Source organism: Canis aureus, chromosome 16 (assembly GCF_053574225.1).
Source record: "Canis aureus isolate CA01 chromosome 16, VMU_Caureus_v.1.0, whole genome shotgun sequence".
Lineage (NCBI taxonomy): Eukaryota > Metazoa > Chordata > Mammalia > Carnivora > Canidae > Canis > Canis aureus.
Genome location: NC_135626.1, coordinates 13786369 through 13813174, shown reverse-complemented (window position 1 = coordinate 13813174; position 26806 = coordinate 13786369). Strand labels below are relative to the sequence as shown.

At 38.4% G+C, this 26806-nt stretch overlaps 1 protein-coding gene across 4 annotated transcripts; it reads left to right on the top strand.

Annotated features, from left to right (window-relative positions):
- Positions 1–5: 5 nt before the first annotated feature.
- ASPA (aspartoacylase) lies at positions 6–23646 on the top strand. 4 transcript variants are annotated; one of them, XM_077851691.1, is made up of 8 exons: positions 6–86; positions 2994–3031; positions 5018–5279; positions 8698–8893; positions 10351–10444; positions 14086–14193; positions 18207–18316; positions 22094–23646. In XM_077851691.1, the coding sequence occupies exons 3-8, from the start codon at positions 5044–5046 to the stop codon at positions 22289–22291; spliced, it is 942 nt and encodes a 313-aa protein (XP_077707817.1). In that variant the 5' UTR covers positions 6–86; positions 2994–3031; positions 5018–5043; the 3' UTR covers positions 22292–23646. The 4 variants fall into 4 exon arrangements, with proteins under 4 accessions (XP_077707817.1, XP_077707814.1, XP_077707815.1 ...); XM_077851688.1 differs by lacking the exon at positions 6–86 and adding an exon at positions 144–491; XM_077851689.1 differs by lacking the exons at positions 6–86; positions 2994–3031 and having other exon boundaries at positions 4884–5279; positions 14092–14193.
- Positions 23647–26806: the final 3160 nt, after the last annotated feature.

Sequence of the window (26806 nt, the reverse complement as noted above, 5' to 3'; positions counted from 1 at the left end):
TTTGCGCAGGCGCGCCGCTACCCGCGCCTCCAACTGCGCAGGCGCAGGGGCCACCTGGCACAATGGCGCCGCCCTGTCTGTGGAGGGTGAGAAAGCCACCTGCCCCCCACTCTCGGGAACGAGAACGTTAGCGCACCTGCCCCTCCCCGTTCGCACGTGTGAGGCCCTCGGCGCAGGAAAGGCCCTAGGGACAGACCCGCTCTGTTGGCCGCTGTGCCGTACCCGGGCCTGGTCGCCCAACACTCAGCGCACACACATTTTTATAGGTTCTAGACATCCGTTTTTAAGACGCTGGGAGTTCGCCCAGAAAAGAATAACTCAAAGGCCTCAAAACCAGGTCATAGGGTTTGCTTGACCTTGCTTGGGCAGGGCTTGGAATTAAAGTCGCTTGGAGTCCGGTGGGAGAGCTGAGGCCTGGGTCTAGGGGACGGCCTGCCAATCCGCCCACCCGAGGGCAGTCAGGAAGGCTGGGCCTGCGCTGAGCGAGCACGGTGAGAAGAACCGCCACGGAGACCCGGGAGAGCGAGCAGCGCGGTGCAGGGACCGTGGGGCTCCTCCACGCCCCCACCTCCCCCCACTCCCGGCAGATGGTCACTTGCCGGCCCCCTGCTCTTGGCTAGTTATTTACCTCCTCTAATCCTCTATCTCCCTTCTCAGTAAAACAGCAATAACTAATCAAAACCGCCCTCAAAGTGTTAGGAGTATTAAGAGTCCTGGCACACAGTAAATGTCCAAGAAATGTTAACCCTTTTTAAGTCAAACAGTAGCTGCTATCTTCTGAATACCTACTATAGGCCAGAAATGGTCATCTTAGCTCTGTCTGGAGTCAAAGGTCATATTTTGTTGTTACTATAACTTTTGACCATTTGAAGACTGGGGTGGGTGAATGAAAACGTGCAGAGGGTCTAGAGATGAAAGGAAGGTTATCTGCACAGGCCTTGGACTATGAAACCATGAGGCGTATTGGTACAGTTGACCCTTTAACAACACAGGTTTGAACTGGGCAGGTCCAGTTATACATGGATTTTTTAGAGTACAGCACTGCACATGTCTTTTCTCTCTCACAATTTTCTTTTTTTCTTCTTTTTTTAAGAGAAATAGAAAAATAAGGGAATTTTTTTTATTTTTATAGATTGTTTAATTTAATTTAATTCTTTATTGGAGTTCAATTTGCCAACATATAGCATAACACCCAGTGCTCATCCCATCAAGTGCCCCCCTCAGTGCCCGTCACCCCGTCACCCCTCACCCCCCACCCACCCCCCTTTCCACCACCCCTTGTTCCTTTCCCAGAGTTAGGAGTCTCTCATGTTCTGTCTCCCTCCCTGATATTTCCCACTCATTTTCTCTCCTTTCCCCTTTATTCCCTTTCACTATTTTTTATATTCCCCAAATGAATTTTCTTAATGACATTTTTTCCCTCAGCTTACTATTTATTATACAAAATATGTATATGTATATATACCTTACCACTGGTAAGGCTTCTAATGAACAACAGTCTGTTAGTAATTTAAGTTGTTGGGGAGTCAAAAGGTATACAAGGATTTTCAAGTGCTTGGAGGTCAGCACTCCTAACCCTTGCCTGTTGGAGGGTCAACTTTTGTAAGATTAGGTCAATGGAGAGGGGTGGAGGGATGGGGTAACTTGGTGATGAACACCAAGGAGGGCATGAGATGTAATGAGCACTGGTTTTATAGAAGACTGATGAATCACTGAACTCTACTTCTAAAACCAGTAAGATAGTATATGTTAATTAATTGAATTTAAATAAAAAATTGTTTAAATAATGAGATTAGGTCAAAAGAAGGAGAATGAGGGGCACATTGGTGTTTCAGGTGGTTAAGCATTGGTCTCTTGATTGCAGCTCAGGTCATGATCTCAGGGTTGTGAAATCAAGCCCCATATCAGGTTCCCAGCTGTGTGTGGAGCCTGCTTAAGATTCTCTATCTCCTTCTCCCTCTGCCCCATCGTCCTCTCTTAAAAAAAAAAAAAAAAAAAAGCAGAAGGAGAATGAGTATGAATGCCAAACTAAGGAATAAAGTTGAAGGAAGTGTGTGTGTCTTCATTTAATTTGGAAAAGAAAAGATTTCACATAATAAAATTTCTGAAAAGACTTGTTAGTTGTCATGATTCCAAAGAGGAGATTTTTTTTAAAAAATGAGTAAAAGCTTTAGGGAAGCAGGTTTTGACCTGATATATACATATACACGCATAGCCCACACACCCACACACCCCCAAAATGGATTTCTCATTTAAAAGAAAATACTTTAAGCCCGCTATGAGCAGCATGCTGGGCCACATCTGTCAGGACTACAGACATGAGCAATGTGGAATCTTTACTAAGAGTGTATAAACTTGTCTGTTTTATCCCCTATCTTGCTCTGGTTGCATTTATTTATTTTCATCTGAAAAGTTGATCAGGATGGATGACAGCAAGAGAGCCACAGAAGAAGGAAAAAGTTTAAATAGAGTAGTTTGATTACATGACTGCTGGACAATTGCATTATGTATGAGACACTTTATATGTGATATTGGAGAGAAGATCCTCCGTATCCCCTAGTCATACCATTTTGTAAATGAAATCTTAAATATGTCTCCCACAAAACTTTTTGTATAAATTTATTGGATGACCAAGACTATGAAAAAATTATTCTCCCTGTGTTTTATATTACATTATTTTACTAATAAATCAGCCACCACCTTCCCTACAAAGCATTTGTATTGCTAGAAATTATTAGGCTTATTCTTTTAAATACTTAGTACATTAAATACTCAACCTAATAGTGAAATGGTGATAACTAGAAAGGGTTCCACTTTGTATGCTATCAGTAATTAGACTAATAAAAATTTGTAGATTTTGTAGGACTAAAAAATTTAGTGTGCTTTGGGAAACAGGGAGTTAAAAATCTTTTGGAAGTTAACTTGGTATAAGAGTATGAAAAGCCTCTGGTGCTCTAGTTCTAAGGAAATGCTCTCCTTTTTTTCTAATAAAGCTTTCCGCAGAAGACAAACTCTGTACACAATAAACAAGGTAAGTATAGGACAGAATTACTGCAATTAATTAACTCTCAACAAACTTGTTCATTTTGACATGTAAGGGAAACTTTATTTATGAATGTTGAATGTGCTTCAAAGTGCTGATCTGTTAAAATTGCATAAAACAAGCCATGAAATGCAGGTCATTTGTGCCAGTTACGAGTAAATAGCCAAGGCAGCATTTCCAGAGAGACTAGGGCAAAGGACAGAACTAAATACAATCAGCAGAAGAGAAACAAAACATTATCAAGTGTTAATAATTCACCATAGTTACAACTCTTAAAACCAAAGTAAACAATACAACTATCATTTGTTTATATGTAGGCTTGTTTTCAGCATCTCTACCCTGAAGTGTTCGGTGTACTTTGATGTGGATAGAAAGTCAAGGCTACAGGGGCTTTTTCTTAGGTTAGAATAGTAATTTTAATGTGTAAATTTAGATTTCATTACGTTGTTTGCTCCTTCTCTGCATTATAATCTCTTAAAGGAGTAATATAAGGATGAGTTTATTAAATATAATGAAATATTCACATTTTGTATTCTCCAGCATGTGTTTTGTTTGTGTGCTTGTTTGTCTCCTGAGCACACTGTAGTAACTGTTTATGTGAATTCCAAAAGAGAAAAATTAGAACTTTGGGGAAGTCCAAAAATAACAGGAAGCATCCTGTTCTGTAAAAAACACTGGGCTTAGAATCAGAAAACTTGGGTCCCAGGCCCAGATTTCTCCTGGTAGCTGAGAGACTTTTCCCTTAGCACTACAATGGGAATGTCAATACCCAACCACCCTATCTTAGAAAGTGAATATATGAAGAAACTGAGATAACATGTGGGAAATGTTGTTAAAAATGAAACTTCTCTGTGGTTGTAATGTATTATTCCTGTTGTACCCCTATCAGACAATCCGGCATTACTAGTACATAGTATTTCCAGTACCTGAACGTATTTGACTTTCTGGATGGTTGAGCATGAAATCAAATCCAATTTAGCTGAGTCATTTCTCCAAAGGGATGTAATCATCTTAGTATTCTGGATAGTTCCCCTAATAAAACCCCCTACTGAGTAACACATCCCAGTGAAAAGTCTGCTCTGCCAGTAAATTAGACTGTGTATTATAATAAACTCATAATTTGGTTAGTATATACAGCATGCCCCAAGACATTTTCAGGTATTACACAGGCCTGAGAATTACTCCCTGCTGCTTTTCCTTTAGTATTAAGGCAAACAGTGAGGAAGAATCCTAAAGAAATTGACAGAATTACCACAAACTTCATCAGAAGCAAATTAAAGCATATTTCGAAGTAGATTTCTAGGTCCTAGGGATCATTTATTTGGTTCTTGTATCTCTGACCATGAAAAGGCATACTGAAAGAAACAATGCTGCTTCCATAGGAGGCCCTTAGGACCTGCCTTTGGCTGTTTTATGGAGGTGAGATTCAAATGCCCTCCGATATGAAAAGGATCTGAACTCATTTCAGAGAAGAAATATTTTTAAATGTGAGTGGAAACATAAATAACAAATAATAGCATGCATATTATGAGCCACTTCTTTATTTTTATACATTTTTTAAACTTTTTAATTTTTGAGGATTAGAAAGGTATAAACTATTTTTACTATTACAAGTGGTCATAGAAGCACCAGTAGGGGACATTCTAGCTGAAAGGAAAACAGAATTTTTGTATTAGTATGAGATGCTAATTTATTATTGCATTTAGATCTACTGACCATGTGAGGGAGTAAGAAGTTAAACAGCTGTATCTAGTTCATCTCTGCATATTTTAATCCAAATATGGTAAAGGGCAGGGCTAAAGAAGGGAGTGTCCCTATAATAAACAGGGCTCAGAACTTGTGATAGAATATTAAATTATTCTCCACTCAAGAGAACTCTGCACTTTGCACTTTGGTTAAAGTCTCATTTGGATTTAAATTTCTAAACTTTTCTTAAGAAATTAAGTTTTATTTGATCTCTTTTCTGAATTGCAGAAATCAGACAAAACTACTTGATAAAAATGACTTCTTATCATGTTACTGAAGATCCTATTAAAAAGGTTGCTATCTTTGGAGGAACTCACGGGAATGAATTAACAGGAGTATTTCTAGTTAAGCACTGGCTGGAGAATGACACTGAGATTCAGAGAACAGGGCTGGAGGTAAAACCATTTATTACCAACCCAAGAGCAGTGAAGAAGTGTACCAGATATATTGACTGTGACCTGAATCGAGTTTTTGATCCTGAAAATCTTGGGTAAGGCTACATTTTGTGTTGTATGCATAGGTGCATGTATGGGTATGTGTGTGAAAAGTGGTATATGTGAATGAGAACATGTATGGGTAGCACATGATATACATGCCCGTACATATAATCACTGTTGTGAATAAGATCACTTTCACTTTTAATCATACTCCGCTATGAATTACTCAGCTATGTAAACTGGGCATTCACATGCTTTTTTATAAACTTTTCACAACGTAAGACAATTCTTAACTGATTTTCTTTTTGAATGCATTCTGTATAGACGGAGACAATAAATAATAATGGCTTTTATTTTTAAACCGTATCTTTAAAGAAACAGATCAAATAGTCTTTTGTAATTTATTAGTGTTTTGCCACTATGCTTGCGTACATATTTGTTAGCTTTCTAGGTGGTTGACTACTATTTTTTAATGCAACTAAGACACTTTACCTGCATTTTCTGAACTTAAATTGCAGCTGGTTTATAATACGTTGCACACAATGTATGCAATAGTAACACTCTAGGTATTATTCATAACACATAGTATAAATAATATTATTTCCCCTTTGCTTACATCTTTATAGCTCTTAGTGTAGATATATAGGGCTGTTAGTATTTGCTTTTTACCACTTTCTTTTATTTACCTAAAAATATTATTAAACACCTACTCTTCACGGGGCACTGTGCGAGGTACCATGGGAGTACAAGGCTATGTACAAAATGGTTTCTGCCCACAACAAGTTGGAAGACAACCAAGGTAGAAGATGTGCAAAGGAGCAACTAACACAGCACGGATTTAAGTACCCATTTTCTAATAAACACTTCAGTTTAGAGTTTCTTAAATTTAATCTCACAGCTGATGAAAATATGGTTACTACTTTTAGTACAAATATGCCTCACTTTATGAAATAGAGGTTTTCTAGAGAAAAGTATACATTAGTTATGTTTTGTGAAACAAATATTTTTACTAGCATACATTTAAATTTCAGGAATGCTTTATCTTCATGACTGAGGTATGTCGATACAATTAAGGTTTATCTGGTCACCTAAAATAGGTTTTAACTAGCTCTTATATTACAAAAATTTGGATAACTCGTTTAGTTAGCATGTTAACTTCTCAAATAATTCTGAAATGGACTGGGGTGAGTTTTCTTACTATAACCACTCAATAGTATGCATTGTCTTTCTCTTTTTTTTTTTTTTTTTGGTAAGATTTTATTTATTTGAGAGAGAGAGAAAGAAAGAGAGAGAGTACAAGCAGGGTGAGGAGCAGAGGGAGAAGCAGACTCCCTGCCAAGCAGGGAGCCCAATGCAGGGCTCCATCCTGGGACTCTGGGATCATGACCTGAGCCAATGGCAGATGCTTCACTGACTGAGCCACCCAGATGCCCTAATAGTATGCATTTTCAGTGAGAGCAGTCTTTTAAATTTACTTTCTAGTTCTTATACTTCAACACTATTCAGAGGCTAGACAGTTCTCTCTCAGAGTGATTCTGAAAGTTACAGAATAGATAAGTTAATTCCCTTCTCTTGTCTTCCCTCTCAAATTTACTCCTTTCCCTATATTCACCATCTCAGTGATGTCACCAGTACCCATCAAATCCCCCATGGAAATCAACTTGAAACCTTCCCTGTTCCTCAAGCCCTGTGTCTAGTAAGTTACCAAATCTTCCCATTTATTCAAGTATTGAATATTTTGCAAATCCAATCTTCCTCTTCATTTTAACTTCCTTAGTTTATTTCTTCTGTGGACAGTTAGAGTAGCTTCCTAAAGAATCTCTGTATCTCGCCTTACTCCAATCCTTCCCGCCATTGACTCTCGTAGCAGAGAGATCATCCTAACCAGACAGATCTTATCATGCCTGTCTCCAGTTGCAAATTCTTAAAAATCTACTATCCAGTGTAGATTTAAGTAACTTGGTATTGCTGTTATGACTTTTAGGATCCTGCCCCTACCTATTGTTTCAGCTTCATCTCTTGGGACTCCCCCTATGAAACCCCAGGCAGGAGAATGCAGTGTCCATTATCTTTCAAGACTCTAAGCCTTAGCTCTAAGCAACTGGGCGGCTAGTGATGCCATTTATTCACACAAGGAAGAATTAGAAGCAAATCAATTGAAGGTAGAGTAATCTAGTACAGTTTTTTCATGAATTAACATTTAAAATTCATATCTAGGTGCACTTGGGTGGCTCAGTTGGTTGGGCGGCTGAGTCTTGATTTTGGCTTAAGTCATCTCAGGGTCCTGGGATTGAGCCCCACATTGGGGGGGTCCATGCTCAGCAGGGAGCCTGCTTGAGACTCTCTCTTTCCCTCTCCCTCAGCCCCTCCCTCCCCTCTAAAATAAATAAATAAATCTTAAAAACATTAAAATGCATATCTATCCATTAGGAACTATGTTTGGTTGCATATAATAAAACCTGAAAACAGTGGCTTAAATAAATGTTTTCTTTTCTTTTTTTTCTTTTTTTTTTTTTTTTTACAAATAAATGCACAGGTTGGAAGTCTAGAGCTGGTTGCAGTGGTTCAATAATATCATTAGTATCACAGGTCTCTTCTATCTTCCCACTGCACAATCCTTGTACGTAGCCTTTGTCCTCATAGTTTTGCTTTACAGTCAAAAATGGCCGTTCCACCTTCTTGATTGCATTTCAGTCAGGAATTACCCAGGTTCAAACTGTAGGGCCCTTGAAGATACTAGCAAAAATGAGAAACAGAAAGAGATGGAATTACAGAGAAGTGGTTGAATTTAATCCTTGTTTAATGAGGAAAAATAAACTTAAATCACCATCATGTACAGTAAGAAAAAGTGTATCCTAAAGATTAAGGGGAGGTAGAGACTTATTTGAGAATTCGATAAAAACTTATCCCAGAAAAAGAATATATATGCATATGCCTGCAAATTTCTGCATTTTCTTAGAGTTTACAGACTTTGTAAAGTTTGCCGTGGGCCACTAGTAGTCCCTGACCTCGGTTAGAATCCCTAATTAGATAACATGATCACCTAAGCTTGACTATTTTTGTGCAGTAGAAAATTAGCTACAGGACAAAAAAAAAATTATGTGTGTGCTTGATAATCTAGCTCTATAAAATAGCCCAATACACATAACATTTTAAAAATTATTAAGTTAATGAATGAATTTTGTTCAACATTGAAGTCGAATGGCAAATTCTATTTGAAATGCCCTTTCTGGGATCAGCCACATAAATGAACTATTGTTATGAGCATACCAATGCACCATTACATAAAACCACATGGAGAAAAAAAAGGAATTTTTTATTTATGAAGTTTTCAAATAAGTTTCTACTTTCCTTACAGATTTTTTATATTAAAGTTTTGGCAACTGGCTCCTGATACACTGTGTTCTTATTGTATATTTATGTTATCTTAGCCACAGATGTTGTTAATCTTCTTCTTTCTCCTAATAACAGCAAAAAAGTGTCAAAGGATTTACCATATGAAGTGAGAAGGGCTCAAGAAATAAATCATTTATTTGGCCCAAAAGACAATGAAGATTCCTATGACATTATTTTTGACCTTCACAACACTACTTCTAACATGGGGTGCACTCTTATTCTTGAAGATTCCAGGAATGACCTTTTAATTCAAATGTTTCATTACATTAAGGTAATGTCAATGTTATTAATTTATAAGTTAGCATAGTTCCTGTACTTTTTAGTCAATTATAAGATGCTGAACAACCAGAAAAGGGTCAGAAGAAGGGGTCCAGGAGAGATGAGGGAGTAGGAGGGGCACCAGAATAAAGGCAGTGTTGACAGGCAGAAACAAAGGTGAGGAAATGAGTAAAATAATACATAGAATAAATAAAATAACAAGACAGTTGTGGATACTTGAGTCTTTAAAATTATAAATCTTTTATCCAGATAGCCACCAAATCATAGGCTATTTGGTAAAATTAATACCAACATTTAAAATGGTGTGGTTGAAGTAGCTCAATTCTAGTTCTAGGAAGCTCAAGAAATAGTCACTTACTGTTGACTAAAGGCCAGTGATAGAAAGAGTGGCTCTTTTTAGTTCTACCCTTGTCTGCATTTGATCCTGATACCCCAACACACATCTGTTCTTCCAGTACTTCGTAAAGCTAATCATTTTAAGGCTCAGAAATTTACAAGATGAAAAATTCAGCAATCCTATAGCTAGCAAAAAAATGCTAGAAAAAATAACAACCAAGGAAAACCACAAATAATGAAATATATGTCTATTTCTATGTAATGGATTCTCTTCTTTCCAGAGGACTAGTCTAGTTTAGTGAAAAGAGTTTGATCCATGTAGCCAGGAGAATTTAGGCTTATAATCCTTGCTTTCTCATTCACTAACCTTGGACAAGACACCCCACTCCAAAACCTTGCCTTCCTTGTTGTATAAAATGGGCATTATAGCAACACTTACCCATATGGCTGTTAAAAGCCTTAAATAAGTTAAAGTATTTAAAGCATTTAGCCTCACACCTAGCAGATAGTAAAAAATAATCGTTATTTCTGTTTCCCTTGAGTTCTGGTGGGAGTAGTAGTTCTGGTGGGAGCTCATAATGCAGCAACTCTTTGTTGCTCATTAAAGGAAGAATCGAATGCTCCAGTTGCCAGGCATAGAAGCAGCATGGCTGACGTCACCAAAACCTGGAAGCATATCTTGAATTCTCATTCAGATAAGTGGAGATGGGGGAATTCACCTAACATCTGCACAGACCTGGACTATAGGGGTAGAAACAAAATTCTTTATGTGACCAATATGAGGCTAAAAACTGTAACCAGTGGTGAAAACAAAAATAACCAAATCCATTCAGAAGGAAAATTTATTTCATATTCTTTGATCATGGTCCTTGAGAATTATTTAATGTACCTGCTATCAGAAAGCTATGCAGAATTCAATTTCATATGTCATTCACTACTGTGTTTTCAAAGCAATAATAACAGCATTGAATCTTAGAGTGTTTCATAAAGCTGTCTTACTAATCTTAGTTGATGTAGTAAAACATATTGAAGGCATTATTGACTCTCTAGTGGCAAAGAGAACAAAGTGTATGGTCTTTACATGATAAGAAAGATGTTTTAAATTCTTTTCAGACTTCTTTGGCTCCATTACCCTGCTATGTTTATCTTATTGAGCATCCTTCCCTCAAATATGCAACCACTCGTTCTATAGCCAAGTATCCTGTTGGTAAGTCATATTTCCCATTGTCACAATTGCACAAAATACGTCCTATGTGAAACTCTGAGAAAATTATTTCTTGAAGAATATTTATAGTTACCTTGCTTATCATTATGGCTTATAACTGTCAAGTAATAAGCAGACTAACTCCAGGCAGGCTCTAACTATATCAGATTTCCTCAATTTCATTGAACATCTTTCTACATTCCAGGAGAGAAATAGTGAGCTGAGGAAATTTGAATCTTTATAATGTTCAGTAAACATGCCTACCTTTTGTGCCTAAAAAGAGATTATTTCTGTCTTCCAAGACTGTTCACTATACAAACACTCTTGAAAAATAAGCTGGAACCAAGGCAGTCAGTGTCTTGCTGGCAAGACATGCAGAAACACAAAAGACCCATGAAAATTTTTCTCTCAACATTCCTCTTAGGCACCTGATTTGCAGTCACGTCTCCCACTAACTGTTTGCTATCCATTCACTTGTTTGCCCTGTCAGTTTCTAGGCTGTGAATTCACCTTTGCCTTCTAGCAACTTCCAACATGGAGGCTTGCACAGACAGTCTCTTTTATCTATATTCCACTCTCTTCCTGAGTGACCTGCTAGTGTAATTGTTTGCAGACTATACTATAGTAATTAAAATTGCTGTCACATCTTAAAATATTTTTGTTAGATCTCAAATGATTTTAACCAAGAGCAATTTAATTTGAAAACAAGTTGTCAGGGTAGCCGGGGTGGCTCAGCGGTTTAGCGCCACCTTCAGCCCAGGGCGTGATCCTGGAGATTCGGGATCCAGTCCGCGTCCGGCTCCCTTCATGGAGCCTGCTTCTCCCTCTGACTGTGTCTCTGCCTCTCTCTCTCTCTCTCTCTCTCTGCCTTTCTCTCTGTGTCTCTCATGAATAAATAAATAAAATCTTAAAAAAAAAGTCAAACAATGTAAACAAATTTATTTAAAAAAAAGAATTTATAGTTATCTTGGTTATTCAATTGTTGATAATTTGGTGCAAAATCAGGGATCTCTTGGGGTAAGCTAAATATTCCACATAGGTAATTATTTGAAACAAACCAAATGCTTAGCAATAAAGAATAGAGGTCTTGTTTCTGGGACACCAAAAAAATCAAAAGATTTCTGCACTTTGAAAAGCAGTCTTGGTCTATGATATTTGTGGGGTGATGCTGCTCTTAACCAAAACAAATACCTACCGATATGTTTGGGCCTGAAAAATAGAGCAAAACCTTTCAAACATTTCAATATGAGAGAGTATTATGATCATCATAAATAATTAGAAATATTGTATGTTCTCCCTGTAACTTTGCTATTTTATTTGGAATATTTTTATACCATCCATTCATTGGGGGAAAAATACTTAATGATCAGAGAGAAACAATCTCCAACTCAACATTTTATAATATACCCAAAACTGTTGCCCCATACAAATTTGCTTTAGCTTCTACTAGCCTCCGACAAGGACCACCTTTGCATTCTATTGCCAAGGCAGCTGAAATGTTGCAGGATCATTCTAGATAAACTTTATTATAGAAAGAAGCAGTTTGCTGCAGCCAGCCGCTCCTAGAATCTTCTTCAGTTTCTGTTTCTGTCTCTCACCTGTGCATTGGCGCACACACACATGCACACACACACACACACACACACAAATGGAAGAGAAACTAGACAGAGTCTTCTACTAACTCTCCCAGATCCATCATGGCCTCATTTGAGACTCAGAAGATTTACTCTTATGACCATTACTTCTTTAGCTCCACTCAGACTATGCTGTGGCCATTTTCTACAAATTTAAACATTTTTCTCTGATACAGGATCTTGTGTCAAAGTTAATTGCTGGTTTAGAAAATATGGCAACCCTATTATATTTCACTCACAATCAGAAAGGAAAAAACCCTTTAATAACTGACTCTTCTGGGTAAGACACCCACTCTTACCCATCATATCTGCTCTCCACATAGGACTGCCCACACCACACCTTCTATCTCACAAATGGCTTAAGCAGGGATCCCTGGGTGGCGCAGAGGTTTGGTGCCTGCCTTTGGCCCAGGGCGTGATCCTGGAGACCTGGGATTGAATCCCACATGGGGCTCCCAGTGCATGGAGCCTGCTTCTCCCTCTGCCTGTGTCTCTGCCTCTCTCTGTGTGTGTGTGTGTGTGTGTGTGTGTGTGTGACTATCATAAATAAATAAAAATTAAAAAAAATTTAAAAAAAACAAATGGCTTAAGCAATAAAATAAATTTATTATTTTATCTAATAGCTCAACAGCATTATGAGGGGGTAGGTTCTTTTTATCTTTCTAGTCTACCATCTTTAGCACCATTTTTTTTAAGCAATCCATGGCCACAAGATGCCCACTGTAATTTTAGGCATCATATGCCAACAAGACAGTATCTAGTGGGTTTAAGAAAGTTCTTAGGAACTCCCCTCACAAACCTTCTGTTGTAACCATTTGTCAAAACCAGGTCACATATCCATTCTCAATAACTAGGGTACTGGGAGTACTGTGATGACTTATATTACTCACATTTACACCTGAGCTGGAGAAAAGTGCCCTTACCTGGAAGATTGGATTCCCAACCAAAATCAGGACTCTGTTAGAAAGGGGGAAGGTGGAATGGCTTTTGGATTGGCAACTAACAATGTCTTCCACAACATATCCTTGAATACATTTTTGCATGTCTGTACAAATCATTTATACACAAGATGCATACCTCGGCCACACTTAACACTACATGCTTAAACATAGTCGAAACGTGTATACAAGAAAGCTAAGCACAACAAATAAAAAAATGAAGATCAAATACAGAAAAGTTTTGTGAATTAAGAAATAAAAGAAGTGGGTGAAAATAAAATGGACAAAAGGAATGTATATGAATACATATGAATTGAGTGAAAGAGAATGAATGATTTTATACTTGGTCAATGGTTTAAAAGTAGAGAAGGTAAGAACTAGAAGGATGACTGTATGGGAGACTGGAACAGGAGGGGAGTGACTAAATATTTCATTTAGAGGAAGAGTATTTTGTAGATATTAGGATGGATTGGGTTTGGAGTGAAAAGAAATGGATACAAATCCATTCTAAGGAAAACTAACACTATTGCACTATCATGTCAGGATGGGTTGTTATGCTAAGGGCAAGATTGTTGCTCTAGGGTCACATAGATTGTCATGTTGACTTACATCCATGGCTCTAGATTTCTGTGACTTAAATGGATGACTTTCTTCCTGTCAAAACTAAGGAATAGGTCTATGACAGTTTCTCTTTGTGTCCACCAATTATTTTGTCAATATAAATTTGTCTACTCCAGTTACGTTTTCAATATTATGATATTTAAATATTTTGACAATATTTAAGGAAATTTAAAGAAAAATGACCCCAAAGTTTTACTACTCTAATATAATTCTTTGATATTTTTCCATGATCTCTCCCAGTCTTAGTTCACTATGCTCATAACATGTACATGTAAATGTTCTGCTTTTATTTTTTGCCTAACATTGTCTCAAATATTTCCTGTGATGCTACATGGTCTACCTTTCTAATAATTTTAATGATAGGATCATAGATCTTGATATATTAAAATGCTCAACTTTATAATATATTGTAATACTTATATAAATGTGACTATTTCCCCTCTGTACCGAGGTATAGAAGTTGGTCCCCAACCTCAAGGGGTTCTGAGAGCTGATATTTTGGATCAAATGAGAAAAATGATTAAGTATGCTCTTGATTTTATACATAATTTCAATGAAGGTAAGTAGGAGGTAGGAATTGTTTCCTTGTTAGTGTGTATGTGTATAAATAAATCAGAAAAAAAGAGCTGGAATGAGCACACATAGTGACTTAATCACTAAACATTGAAATAGCAATTGTCAAATTTGCCATGATCATGATAATAGATGCTTTTTAAAAATGTTATTCACTTCAGCCATTCCTCGATGACTAGAATAGACACATTTAAGAAAAGCAACTACCAGATAAAGCTCCCCAAATAAAATTCTCATTTTCCTACTAATTTTCAGTACAAATGTCCATTAAACATATGAAAAGGTGTCCAATATCACTAGTAATCAGAGAAATGCAAATTAAAATGAGAAACTATTCTCTCCCATTAGAGTGAAAAAATATGAAAATCTGATAATATTAACTGTTGGTAAGGGCATAGGAAAAGAGGGTGCTCTCATCTATGCTAGTATAAATTGGTAAGGACACTTTAGAGAGAATTTTTACAGCATCAACTTTTTGAAATGCACAAATCCTATGACCCAGCAATTCCATATCTCAAAGAAACACAAGCACATGGATACCCAATAGGTCATATGCAAGGGTGGGTATCAGCTTCACTAGTAAGAGGAAAACAATATAAATGACCTGAATATTGATCCATCGGTGAGCAATTCAATTAACTAATGTGGAAAGATCTTCAAAATACATTGTTAATTACAGAAAGCAAGCTACAGACCAAAACATGCAGCATACCAATTTTCTTCAGAATAATAATGATAAATGCTTACTAGAATACTTATATATATGCTAATGCACAGGAAAAGTCCTAGAAGAAAACACACCAAACTGGTAACAGTGATTACTGGGGAGGGGAGGAAAAAACAGGTTAATTTTGTTCTGTTTTGAAGTGAATGATGCATTCATGTGTTATTTGTGTAATTAAAAAATAATTAAATGAGGCTGATGGTGGAGTGATATATGGAACTCTACTATCTGCTCATTTATTTGGTAAACCTAAAACTTCAGGAAAAGGTCTATTAATTACTAAAAATAAATTTACTTTAAATTTTTAAAATAAGGTGTAATTTTTTTGTTTTTAGAATAAGGTGTAATTAAAATAAAACCAAAGAGACCTGAAACTAATATAACACTGTATATTAACTATCCTGGAATTAAAATTTTAAAAATTTAATAAAACTTTTAAAACTTAAAAAAAATTATTTAAAGAGAGAGACTATGTAAATAATTATTCCAGAAGGCTGAATTGAAATTATTGTGGAGTGGGTCATTATAGAGACAAAGCTGGAGAAGAGTTCAGTGTCATGGGGCATTTAATTCCTTAACGGTAGATTGTGCACCCTATTGCAATCACAGGAATTTCTTCTGTACTTGGGAATCTTTTGACTCCAAAGTCATAAAGACTGAAAATCAGCTTTTTACCATCCTTATCTGAGAAGAGGGTCTATAGTCTCAAATAGACCTGGTGTTGGGAAGGCAACCACTAATTCACAAGAAACCCTTCAAATAATAAGTGTGGGACTACAATATGTTAAGAAATTATGTATCCAGGTAGAAGGCCACAGATCTGAATGGGAAAACATGGTTTCCAAATCACAATCCATAGACTTCTACCCCAGGGGTTGGGGATCTCTTGCTATTCTAAGAGCTCTGGGACATTCCAGGACAGTAGCTCCAGAGCAGTTCTGTTTTTTTGCTCTTTCCTATAACATTTCACTTAAGCAAAGGATTCTGCAGTTCAAAAAATTTAAACCACTATTAATTTTGACTTTCTAGTTTGGTGGATTTTTAACTAACATGGAAAGAGCACCATAATCCAAAGAATGCTGACAAAGGGATAACCACCTAGAGAAAAATCTCTAGAAATGTGCAGAAGAGCTCCATCCTTGACTCTGTGCTACTCAAAACTATTAGTAAGTTGGATAAAGATATATGTGACATACTTATATATAAATGAAAAGTGGCAGGAAGCTTGCAGGAAAATATCCAGGGTCAAAAGGTGGACCCAAAAAGTCCTGACAATTTTTAACAGTTGCCCAAAGCAAATGTTTTAAGTTAAGTACATTTCAGGTGTAAAGTTTGCTTTTATGTTTAAAAAAAAAAAAAAAAAAAGCCCAGAATAAAGGAGATGATGGTCTCTCTTCTGCATTGAATAAACATCACTTGGGGAACTGTGAATAAATTCTGAGTCCATATTTCAGGAGGAGCATCTATGAACTAGAGGTAGGCCAAGGAGAAAATTGAGAATGCTAAAGAGTTTGAAAACCGTAATAAGAATAATCCCTAAGAAGTGCATAAAATTTCAGTTTACAAAGCACCTTCCCATACAAGCTCATGAATGTGACCACACATGAATAGTGAATAAGAGTGTTCAGACTGGCAAAAGAAGACTTTATATTAGAGTTTTAGAAGTACTATATTGGAAAACAATTAGATGTTTTCTGTGACTCTGAGGGCAGAATAGAATCAGTGGGATAAAGTTACCTAGAAACCGAAATTTCTAATTAACAACGCTAACAATGGAATGGACCACACTTTGTGAGGCTGTCCAAGCCAGAGTAAGATGACCACTTGGCTGGAAAGATATAGAGAAGACTCAAGCACTGATGAAGTTGGGCATTTGAGGCTCCTTTGAACTCTGAGATTTGAAGTAGCAAAAACATGCTCCTTTGTATTCTAGCACTTTTTCCTTTCCTCCCATGGACCTTCTGCTTTAAGGAGATGACACCTAATAAGTTTCCATCTTCACCTGGAGAATGGGGTAGATTGTAAAAATGGCCACAAATTGTTCCCTGAGTCTGTGCTTTTACAATGTGGTGTTTTAGATCCTTCTACCAAGAAATGAAGTCTATTTCCCTACCTGCTGAATCTGGCGTGGCTGCGTTATGTGTTTTGTGCCACAGGAGAAATGTGAAAAGGACTTGTGCGCTAGAGCTTACTCTCTTGCTCCCCTTAGGCACCCTGTACTGCCAGTACGTGGGTCAGCCTCGCCTAGCCTCACCTGCTGAATAATGGGAGGTGATGAAGCAAAGAACTCAGACACCCTAGCTCCAGCTGACAGCCTGTCGAATGCCAGACATGAGAGTAAGACATCATAGGTCATCCAGCCCCCAGCTGACCTGCCAGCACATCACAAATGCATGAGCAAGCCAGTCAGAAATCAGCAAGCCAGCCTAAACCGGATGAACTACCCAAACAACCCGCAGAACCATGAGCTAAATTGAAGGTCACCATATGACACCACCGAGTTCTGGGGTAGTGTGTGAAGCAGCAAAAGCTAAAGGATACAGAAGCAATCACAGGATCTCCACAGTCCAATCCTGGCTGCGCTTTCTGCTCTAAAGACAAAAGAAGATTTTCCTTTGAGTTGCCAACATACTACAGTATCGGGTCGTCCTGGTTGCTCAGAGTTGTCTGACATACACGTAAACTACTCCTTTTCCAAGTTTCTGGCCGTTGGGCTGTTTAATGTTGCTGCATCTTTGGAAGTAGGACCCCACTATTGGCAGGCTGCATGCATCCTGAGGTCTCACAATACTTAGTTAAGAGAGATGGGGCCTGCTGCTGAAGTCATCTAACCTGCCGGAAATCCTCCTGAGGTTCTATGATCATAGAATGTCAGAGTTGGAAGGGCCTCCAAGATAAGGCAGTTCAAAACTTTCATTGGACAGGTGAAGAAAGTGAGCCTCAAGAAGGGAAGCATCTTGCTTGAGATTGCACAGCTAGGTTAAAGCCTGGGTATCCTGACTCCCATCCTAGCCTCCCTTTCTCCTACACTGGCTTCTCAAGTTCTGTTTTCTACATCTATCCTTTAGTGTGTTTGTGCACAGTGTACTAATAGAAATAGTTTGAGAACTTCTTTTGGTCAAATGTTGTTTACAAATATCCTTAACTAACATGGTATGTTCTTCCTGTAGTTGTCTATCTTCATTGTTTGGTTGCTGTTGTTCCCTAAAGTGTCAACTTCCTTTTTTTCAAGAAGCATTTTTAGTCACTAATTATACATATTGTTTTCACCATAGGAAAAGAATTTCCTCCTTGTGCTATTGAAGTCTATAAAATAATGGAGAAAGTTGACTATCCCAGGAATGAAAATGGAGATATTGCTGCTCTGATCCACCCTAATCTGCAGGTAGCATTTGCTGTTTTTTTGTTTAACATTCAAAATAATGAGACCCAACTTTCAAAAAGAACTTTGTTTTTTTAAAGACTTTATTCATGAGAGACACAGAGAGAGAGGCAGAGACACAGGCAGAGGGAGAAGCAGGCTCCATGCAGGGAGCCCAATGCAGGACCCAATCCTGGGACTCCAGAATCATGACCTGAGCCAAAGGCAGACGCTCAACCACTTAGCCACCCAGATGTCCCCAAATAGAACTTTACACCTTATAATCCATTTTGCATACATTAGCACATTTGGGTTCTCAAAAACACTGCAGTGTAGGTAGGGTATTCAGACCTTCATTCAGTAAATGTTTATCGAGTAGAGCTTGGGCTAACTCTGGGGATACATCTGCGCACATGGCCTATACTCTTGTGGTATTTATGGTATTGATATCCCAAACTCTAAACTGTGGTTTTAGAAAACAAGATAACCAGATGCTATACCAGAATAATGAGGTAGAAAGGAAGGGGTCTGACAAGGCCTCTCAGGGAAGGTGAAATTCCTGCCCATTGCACTTGGAATTATTTTATCTATTTAAACACAAGAAAACTGAGGCTGACAGAGGCTTCCAGTTATGGTATGAATCAATCGTGGGATAAAAGGCACAGCACAGGGAATATAGTCAGGGGAGGTGTGATAGGGCTATATCATGGCAGATGATAGCTACACTTGCAGTGAGCAGAGCAGAAGGTATAAACTATGTTGTACACCTGAAACTAATGTAACATTGTGAGTCAACTACACTCAAAAAAAAAAGAAAGAAAGAAAGAAAGAAAGAAAGAAAGAAAGAAAAAGAAAAGAAAACAGAGGTTCAGAAATTAGATCTTTCCCGTAGTCATACAGCTATCAGTGGCAGATCCAGAACTAATGTTCTTTGCAGTTGACCACGTTGCTGCCACCTCCTTGTGATCAGCACTGAATAAGTTAGAGCAAAACACTCAGAACCTCTTTCTTTGCAGTGTTTTCCGCCAGCATTCCTCACTTTCCTCAGAACCCCAGTATCTCTTCCTTGTCTTGTTTGATCAATTATTGGATAATTAAGGGAGAACAAAAGGCTCTTGGGAGGGTGTCAGAGGTTTAAATCTGGAAAAGGTAAATGTAGAAAAAAGGAGGAGCAAGGATTCCAAAACCTAAAACATCTGTTCCCATCGTGAGTCCCCTACTCACCCTCAGACATCAGAGATGGAAGAGACCTGGCGAGTTATCTAGTCTGGGGCTTTCAACTCTGGCTCTACATGCCTAGAGAGCCTTTGAGACATAATGGTGCCAGGATCCCACTCAGATCATCTGATCTTATTGGCCTGGGTAATCGAGGTAGAAAGCCACTGATCCAGACTTACAACTTAATAAAGTAGCCTGCCCAAAAATACAGACAAGTGGAGCAAATTGTGCTTTGTGGCTTAGTGGGATCCAGGTAGAAACCAGAAGAAGGGGCACAGTGATTTAAAGGAAAGAAAGATAAAGATTGAGGGAGAGAGAGAGGAAGCACTACAGGTAACAAAAATAGCAAGCGCAGAAACAGGCCAAGATGTAGGTGTCATAACTGGCTACAGCACAGGATTTTTGTTTTTGATATTTGTATTCCTCAATGATCCTTGAAGAGTATAAAAATCATGCTGTAGAGGCTGAGAAGTGAGGCAGAGATCAGTAACAAACAGGGTTAGTAGTAGATCTTGAAAGGAAGGATGGTATTGATCCAACCAAACAAGTGATTCATTAATTATTGCAATAAGTATATTTGAATGACTGCTAAGCCTGTTCTGGGCCCCAAGATTCCAGATAGACAAGGTCCCTCACAGAGCTTGCATACTAATCAGGGGAGAACAGAGCATGAATAAATAAACAACACATAAACCAGATCATTTCAAATTGTAATGAGTACTATAAGAGAAATAACAGAGTAATAGAGCCTAACAGAGGGTTCCTGTTAGATGGAATGGTCTGAAAGAGCTCCATCTGAGATGACGGCTTTGAATCTGGAACCTGAACCATGAGAAGTCAGCCACGTGGAAGACAAGTCCAAAGGCCCTAAGGCTGGAACAGACTTGGTGTGTTTGAGGAACAGCAAGACCAATGTCAATGGAGAGTAGGGAATGAACAGAGAGGACAGTAGACTCTGGAGCTAGAGACACAGTCCAGGTTTTGCTCTAAGAGTGATGGGGTTCTCAATCAGGGATGTTCACTGGAGTGATCTAGAGGATAGACCCCCAAAGGCTTGGAACCTGTTACAAAAGCTACCAAAGCAGTGCTTCTCAAACTTGGGTTGCAGGAGAATCACATGAGGAGCTTTGAAAACATCTTGATTGCCAGGTCCCATCCCCAGAGATTCTGATTTAATTCATCAAGGTGGACACAGGAAATGCATTAGGTTCACCGGGTGATGTTCATGTGGCTTAGGTTTGGGTAGCCCTGCACACCCTTGGAATTCCCACAGGTGTGGCAAAGAAGCAGCGTCACTTGTTCTAGAAGCACATCTCTGGCTGAAAATCACTGCTCCAGAGAAGTTTCCAACACACTGTCCTGAGGAATCACCTGGGGCTGTAAAACACAAAACCAACCAATAGTGACCTATAAATAAGTAGTGTGAGGGTAGCGAAGGAGGCGTGTGGTAGAACCATGCACCTTCGTTACATATTGTATGATTACCTGACTCTATTTTATGCCTATGTCTGAACTCATAGAGCTATGCAAAAAATGAATAAATTTTACCGTATGTAAATTTTGAAATAACTTTTTTTTAATTAATGATGCCTGAGCCCTGCCCTTGAGATGCTGATTTCATGCATCTGTAATGCACCCAGCCCCTCTACTAATCTATATTTTTTAAACATCCCAAGTGATTACAATGTGCAGTCACGGTTGAGAAAATTGCCATAATGCAGTGTTGCCCAAATTTTAATGTTGTGCCTGTGAATCTCTGGGGATTTGTTAACGTGAAGATTTTGATTTAGTAAGTTTGCAGTGGGGAGTAAAATTGTGCTTTTCTAGTAAACTCCCAGGTGCTGCTGGGAAATGTTAAAAGTACAAACTCTGAAGCCCTACCCCTGCCCTATAGAATCTGAATCTGCGTTTTAACAAAATCCATACACCATCTGCAAACATGTCAGAGTTTGGGAAAGACTGGTTTAGGGTTCCTGTGATGTGACATCATTAGTGCGTGAGGGTTCAACGGTCCAGATCCCTAATGCGAGACCTTTCCGATAACTCAGTTGTTACCACGGGGTACATTCACCTTATCTTAGACTTGCCCCAGCCCATCCCCGCCTCCCCTCTGGAGCTCCAACCAAATAGAATCCCTTTGCAGGCAGGCATAATGGTACACACCCCAGCAGTATAATGTCCAGCACACTAAAGGCTCTTAAATGGATATTTCCTAAATTTTGCTGAACAGAATTCAACTTCAGCTAGCAAGAGATAGAATATACACTTTGGGAGACGCACATTTAGTTTTGCCCTTTAATATTCTACTGCCTTTGACAACATTTAAGGCAAATTTGGTATTGAAGCAAACTCTAATTACACGTATCAGTTATAAAAATTAAATGGGCAACTCTTACAACTGCTGCCCAGATTAATGGCTCAGTCTCAGCTCAGAACACTCATGTGCTTCCCAACACATCTCTCAGGCATCTCCTTTTTTATACAATGCTATAATTTGTTATTTGTCTAGAGCCCAACTTAAGACTTTAAAAGCAAGAGGGAAGACCCAAATGTAACTTATATATTTTAATTGTTTCCTGAAAGGATCAAGACTGGAAACCGCTGCACCCTGGGGATCCTGTGTTTTTAACTCTTGAGGGAAAGAGTATTCCATTGGGCGGAGACAGTACTGTGTACCCAGTATTTGTAAATGAGGCCGCATATTATGAAAAGAAAGAAGCTTTCGCAAAGACAACCAAACTAATCCTCAATGCAAGAAGTATTCGCTCCTCTTTACATTAGGAATCGTTTCTTACTTACCTGTTATACAGTATCTTGAAAAGTTTGTAAGCTCCTGAAGGCAGGATTGTTCTTTATTCAACTACATACCCATAGCACCTAGTCCAGTGCCTTGCACACAGTGGGCATTCGGCAAATTTTCTGAATGAATGAGAAATTAATGAGTATCTTTTAAAAGTATCATACTAGGTACATAGCTTATTCAAAGAGGTGCATTTCTCATTTCTGTATAGCTCCTTCTATATCATACTTTGATAGTTTAAAATTCTGAATAAACCGCTTCTAAATTCAAATTTCAAAATTGAAATGGATACTATATAAAAATTATTAATTTGAGCATAGAATTAAATGTGTTTTCATATTACTAACTTGAGCATAGAATTAAATGTGTTTTCAAGTAATGTATAAGTGCTACTGGAAACTAATGATGCAGACTTGCTATTTTTAAATTTTTCACATTTGAATTAATGATAATGTATTAAGTACCCATCTGTCAACTTTAGCAATAGTTGTGATATCCGTAGGAGATTTTTAATTGTTCTTTTGAAGATGAAATGTGAACAAGAAATGAGGGCTGATTTATAAAGGTGACATTAGGGGTAAATCAAGAAACTGAATGGTCCTTTGACCACAGACAGTGACCTACACAAAGCACCGCTGCTCTGACATGGTCTTGTTCTGCATTGACCTCAGGGAGTGAGGAGCCTCCTCCAAGACATCTCACACGCCTCTTGGGAAGCTAACATTCCTTCCCAACCTGTATGCATATTTCTTCCAACTGTTACTTCTCATTTTGAGGGAATGCATTTGTCCTTGTTCCCAGCCAACATGTGAGGAAGTCTTTGGGCTCCTGTAGCATAGGTGGTAAAGACAGAAATAGCAGAGGGCAGCAGACACTAGTGGAAGTGTGACCCAAACTCATGTCTCTGGTTCAACATGCATTCTTTCAAGAAAGCGCCCATGATCGAAATGGCCAAATCCCTCCCTGTCACCATTCTTCTCCTCAAAGGTCTTTGGGCTGAAACAGGGCCTCTGTCACCCTCCAGTCCCTGCAGGAGCCTCCCTTGCCTCCTCTCCTAGGCCCCAGTGGCCAAGTAAAGAGAGTTTTTATTGTATGATTTGGACCCCAAGGAACCCATGTTTATGGTTTCAAATGTATGTACTAAGATCATACTAATGTTGTCCGAAGCAAAGATATATGTAAATATCTCGTTCCTCCAGAGTGAACAAACGCCATTAAGCTAATTTCATTTTCATATTCAGTGTTTTATAAAATACAAGTAAGCTCTTTCTCAGCACCAATATTTTTGTACTGTGACAAAATGATTTTTATTGCAATAAACTCTCTTCCTTCTGAATTCTGAAGTTAAAGTTCAATTTATCAGTGAGCTTTTGCACAGAACAAGTTTTACCAATCTTCCTTCAAGATTTTACCAATTTTCCTTCTCCTACTGCAAAAGTTCATGTTTTACGTCCGAGTCCAATTTTTCTGGGTCAGTTTTTTCCAGACGTAAACATTGGCAAGAATGCTTTACTCTTCCATCAAACTTTAGTCACCTATAAAATTCACAACATAAGGTCTTAATTCCTCTGGCTCAATATTTACAGTATTCAGTTTCTGGTTAAATGTGATTTTTTTTTTTTAATCTAAAGCATATTGCTGTTTGGCTTTAGCCACTTTCAGTTTTATTCTATTTTGATTATTTCTAACAATCCACAGACTTGGTTTTTGCATTTGTAAAATGGGGGTGATCATAATAGTGTCCCTCTCTAGGGATTATGGTGGAGAATAAGTGAGCTGATGCAGATGAGCATTTAGCACAGTGTCCAGCACAGAATAACAAGTTATTCAAGTTCAAATTCCTACTACAAGAGGCCTTTTGTGATTTGTCCATCCCTCCCCCACAAACTCTCTACACACTTCGCCCTTTAGGTCCTTTCTGTTCTAGCCTGCTTCACATTGTTTCATTCCCATATGCCTTCACACAGACTGGCCCTTCCACCCACAATCCTCTCCTTCCTTCCTCTACCTTATTCAGCCCTCACTCTAGCTAATTCCTCCTCTTCCTTCAAAATGCTCTTCAACTCTCGTTTCATCTGTGAAGCCTTCTGGGCCCGCCCCTTTGCCCCTCTCTGCTTCCATCCCATCTTGAAGACATTATCCATATCTTTTTCATTGTCTGCAATCTAGTAATTGTCCAATAAAGTTTGGTCGACTACATGGGTGTGCTTAAACATCCCTCCTCTGCTGAGCTGTCTTCATATTCCACCAATGTCTTTGTCTTCTTTCCTTCCTTTGCAGCCACTCCCAGAGTGTGCCTGTCATTCCCAATTGAAATTCACTTCATTCTACACTCTTCAGACATTCCTATGTCCCGAAGGATGTGGGGGGGGGGGGGGCGGTGAGATACACCCTTTTAAGCCTGCAACACCATTGCAAAAACAGGGAAATGTTCACATTTAATAATTCCTCTGTGTAAAACCTTTTAGTGGCTTCCTCTTACCATTGGTATGAAATCTCAAAGCCTCACCACAGCTGAACAAGCCCTACGTGCTCTGGCCTCTGCCTCTCCAGCCCTGTTTCATGCCACTTGTCCCTTTGCTCCCAGCAATTTGGCTGCACAGATTCCTCCATCCTCAACTGCATCAAGCTCCCTAGTATCTTGAGGTCTTTGCCCACATGTTCCCTCTTCTTGAAACCCTGACCCACCACTACACTCCCTTTACCTGGATGAGACATATTCTTTTTTTTTATTTCAATTCAATTAATTAGTGTATAGTGTATTACTAGTTTCAGAGGTAATATTCAGTGATTCATCAGTCATATGTAACACCCAGTGCTCATCACATCATGTGCCTCCTTCATGCCCATCACTCCACTACCCCATATTCTTAAATGTGACTCGGGCTAGGCTAGACCACTCTGTTATATGAGCTCATGGACACTACTGACTGGCACTAACTAGTAAACCTCAGAGAACTGGGATCCTTGGCCTACGAAAAAACGTGACCTTTATGTGCAATTCCATGTCTTTCCAAGTCTTAATTTCTCCACTTATTAAACGGAGATAGAATACTCACCAAACCTACAAATCTGTGTTATTAAGATAACCAATGTGATTGGAAAAGTGATTTATTTATAAATAGGAAACACACAATCTTAAAGGTGTAAGTTACAAAATATCTTTAAGAATGTGATTTTTCACAATATCAAGAGCCATAAAACTGTTCGTATCCATTGACCTCGGCATCCCACTCCCATAATATATCTTATGACAGAGGTTTCTATCCTTTTACTATTGGTCCACCCAGAATGTTCTCATGGATAGCACATTCCTAGATTATAAATGGAAACTTATTTGAGCTAGGATGTACATTATGTACAATTCCCATTTCTTTGTCACTCAAGAAGACACATCCCAGTGAAGGATGTTACTCTAGGAGTCTTTTGAATTAAGTAAATAACTCACCAAATGCAGCAAATCACTCATTAATAAATTGTTTGCAAGTTCTGCAACCCATCATGACACAGCAGTGTCTTGGCAATCAAGTTAAAAACTGCCATCCTTATGAAATAGCTCAAAAGAATTTTAAAAATGCATATATGAATGAGTTGGCCAGTAATGATAGTATTATCATTGCTTCCTGACAAAGATCCTGTGAAGTGGACAGAAAGGATTTATATTTTCTGGTCTCCACAGGGAGCCATGATTTTATTTTATTTTATTTATTTTATTTTATTTTATTTTATTTTATTTTATTTTTATTTTTTCTTCCAAATCTTACTTTTTACTTTTTTTACTTTTTATTTTTTTTTATTGGAGTTCAATTTGCCAACATATAGCATAACACCTAGTGCTCATCCCACCAAGTGCCCCCCTCAGTGCCCATCACCCAGTCACCCCAACCCTCCGCCCACCTCCCCTACTACTACCCCTTGTTCATTTCCCAGTTAGGTGTCTCTCGTGTTTTGTCACCCTCACTGATATTTTCACTCATTTTCTCTCCTTTCCCTTTATTCCCTTTCACTAATGTTTATATTCCCCAAATGAATGAGATCATGTAATGTTTGTCCTTTTCCGATTGACTTACTTCACTCAGCATAATACCCTCCAGGTCCCACATGGAAGCAAAAAGTGGGTATTTGTCGTTCCTAATGGCTGAGGAATATTCCATTGTATACATAGACCACATCTTCTTTATCCATTCATCTTTTGATGGACACCGAGAGGAGCCATGATTTTATATCTACACAAAATAAGTTGATAGCCAGCAGGACATGATGGATAGAGCACTGCTTGGGGGTCATGTGGCCTGAACTGCTAACACTTTCTGGCTGATTCCTTGGGCATCTCATTTCAACTCCCTTAGTCTCCTTTGACTCAAACTGGTTCTGGAATTGTTGAGTGGTTCAAATGGGGTACTGGCCATCAATACACTGTCAGATGTAAACGTATACAAAGGTGACCTAAATGTCTCAATGTGCTGACTCTGTCCTAGGACCGATAATACTATTTC

What these genes read in the sequence shown, in the direction of transcription:
- ASPA (XM_077851691.1), top strand. Translation starts at nt 5,044, where the DNA reads ATGACTTCTTATCATGTTACTGAAGATCCTATTAAAAAGGTTGCTATC. An exon ending in TATAGCCAAGTATCCTGTTG is followed by an intron (nt 10,445 to 14,085) that starts GTAAGTCATATT and finishes CTCTGTACCGAG; the next exon opens with GTATAGAAGTTGGTCCCCAA. An exon ending in TGATCCACCCTAATCTGCAG is followed by an intron (nt 18,317 to 22,093) that starts GTAGCATTTGCT and finishes GTTTCCTGAAAG; the next exon opens with GATCAAGACTGGAAACCGCT.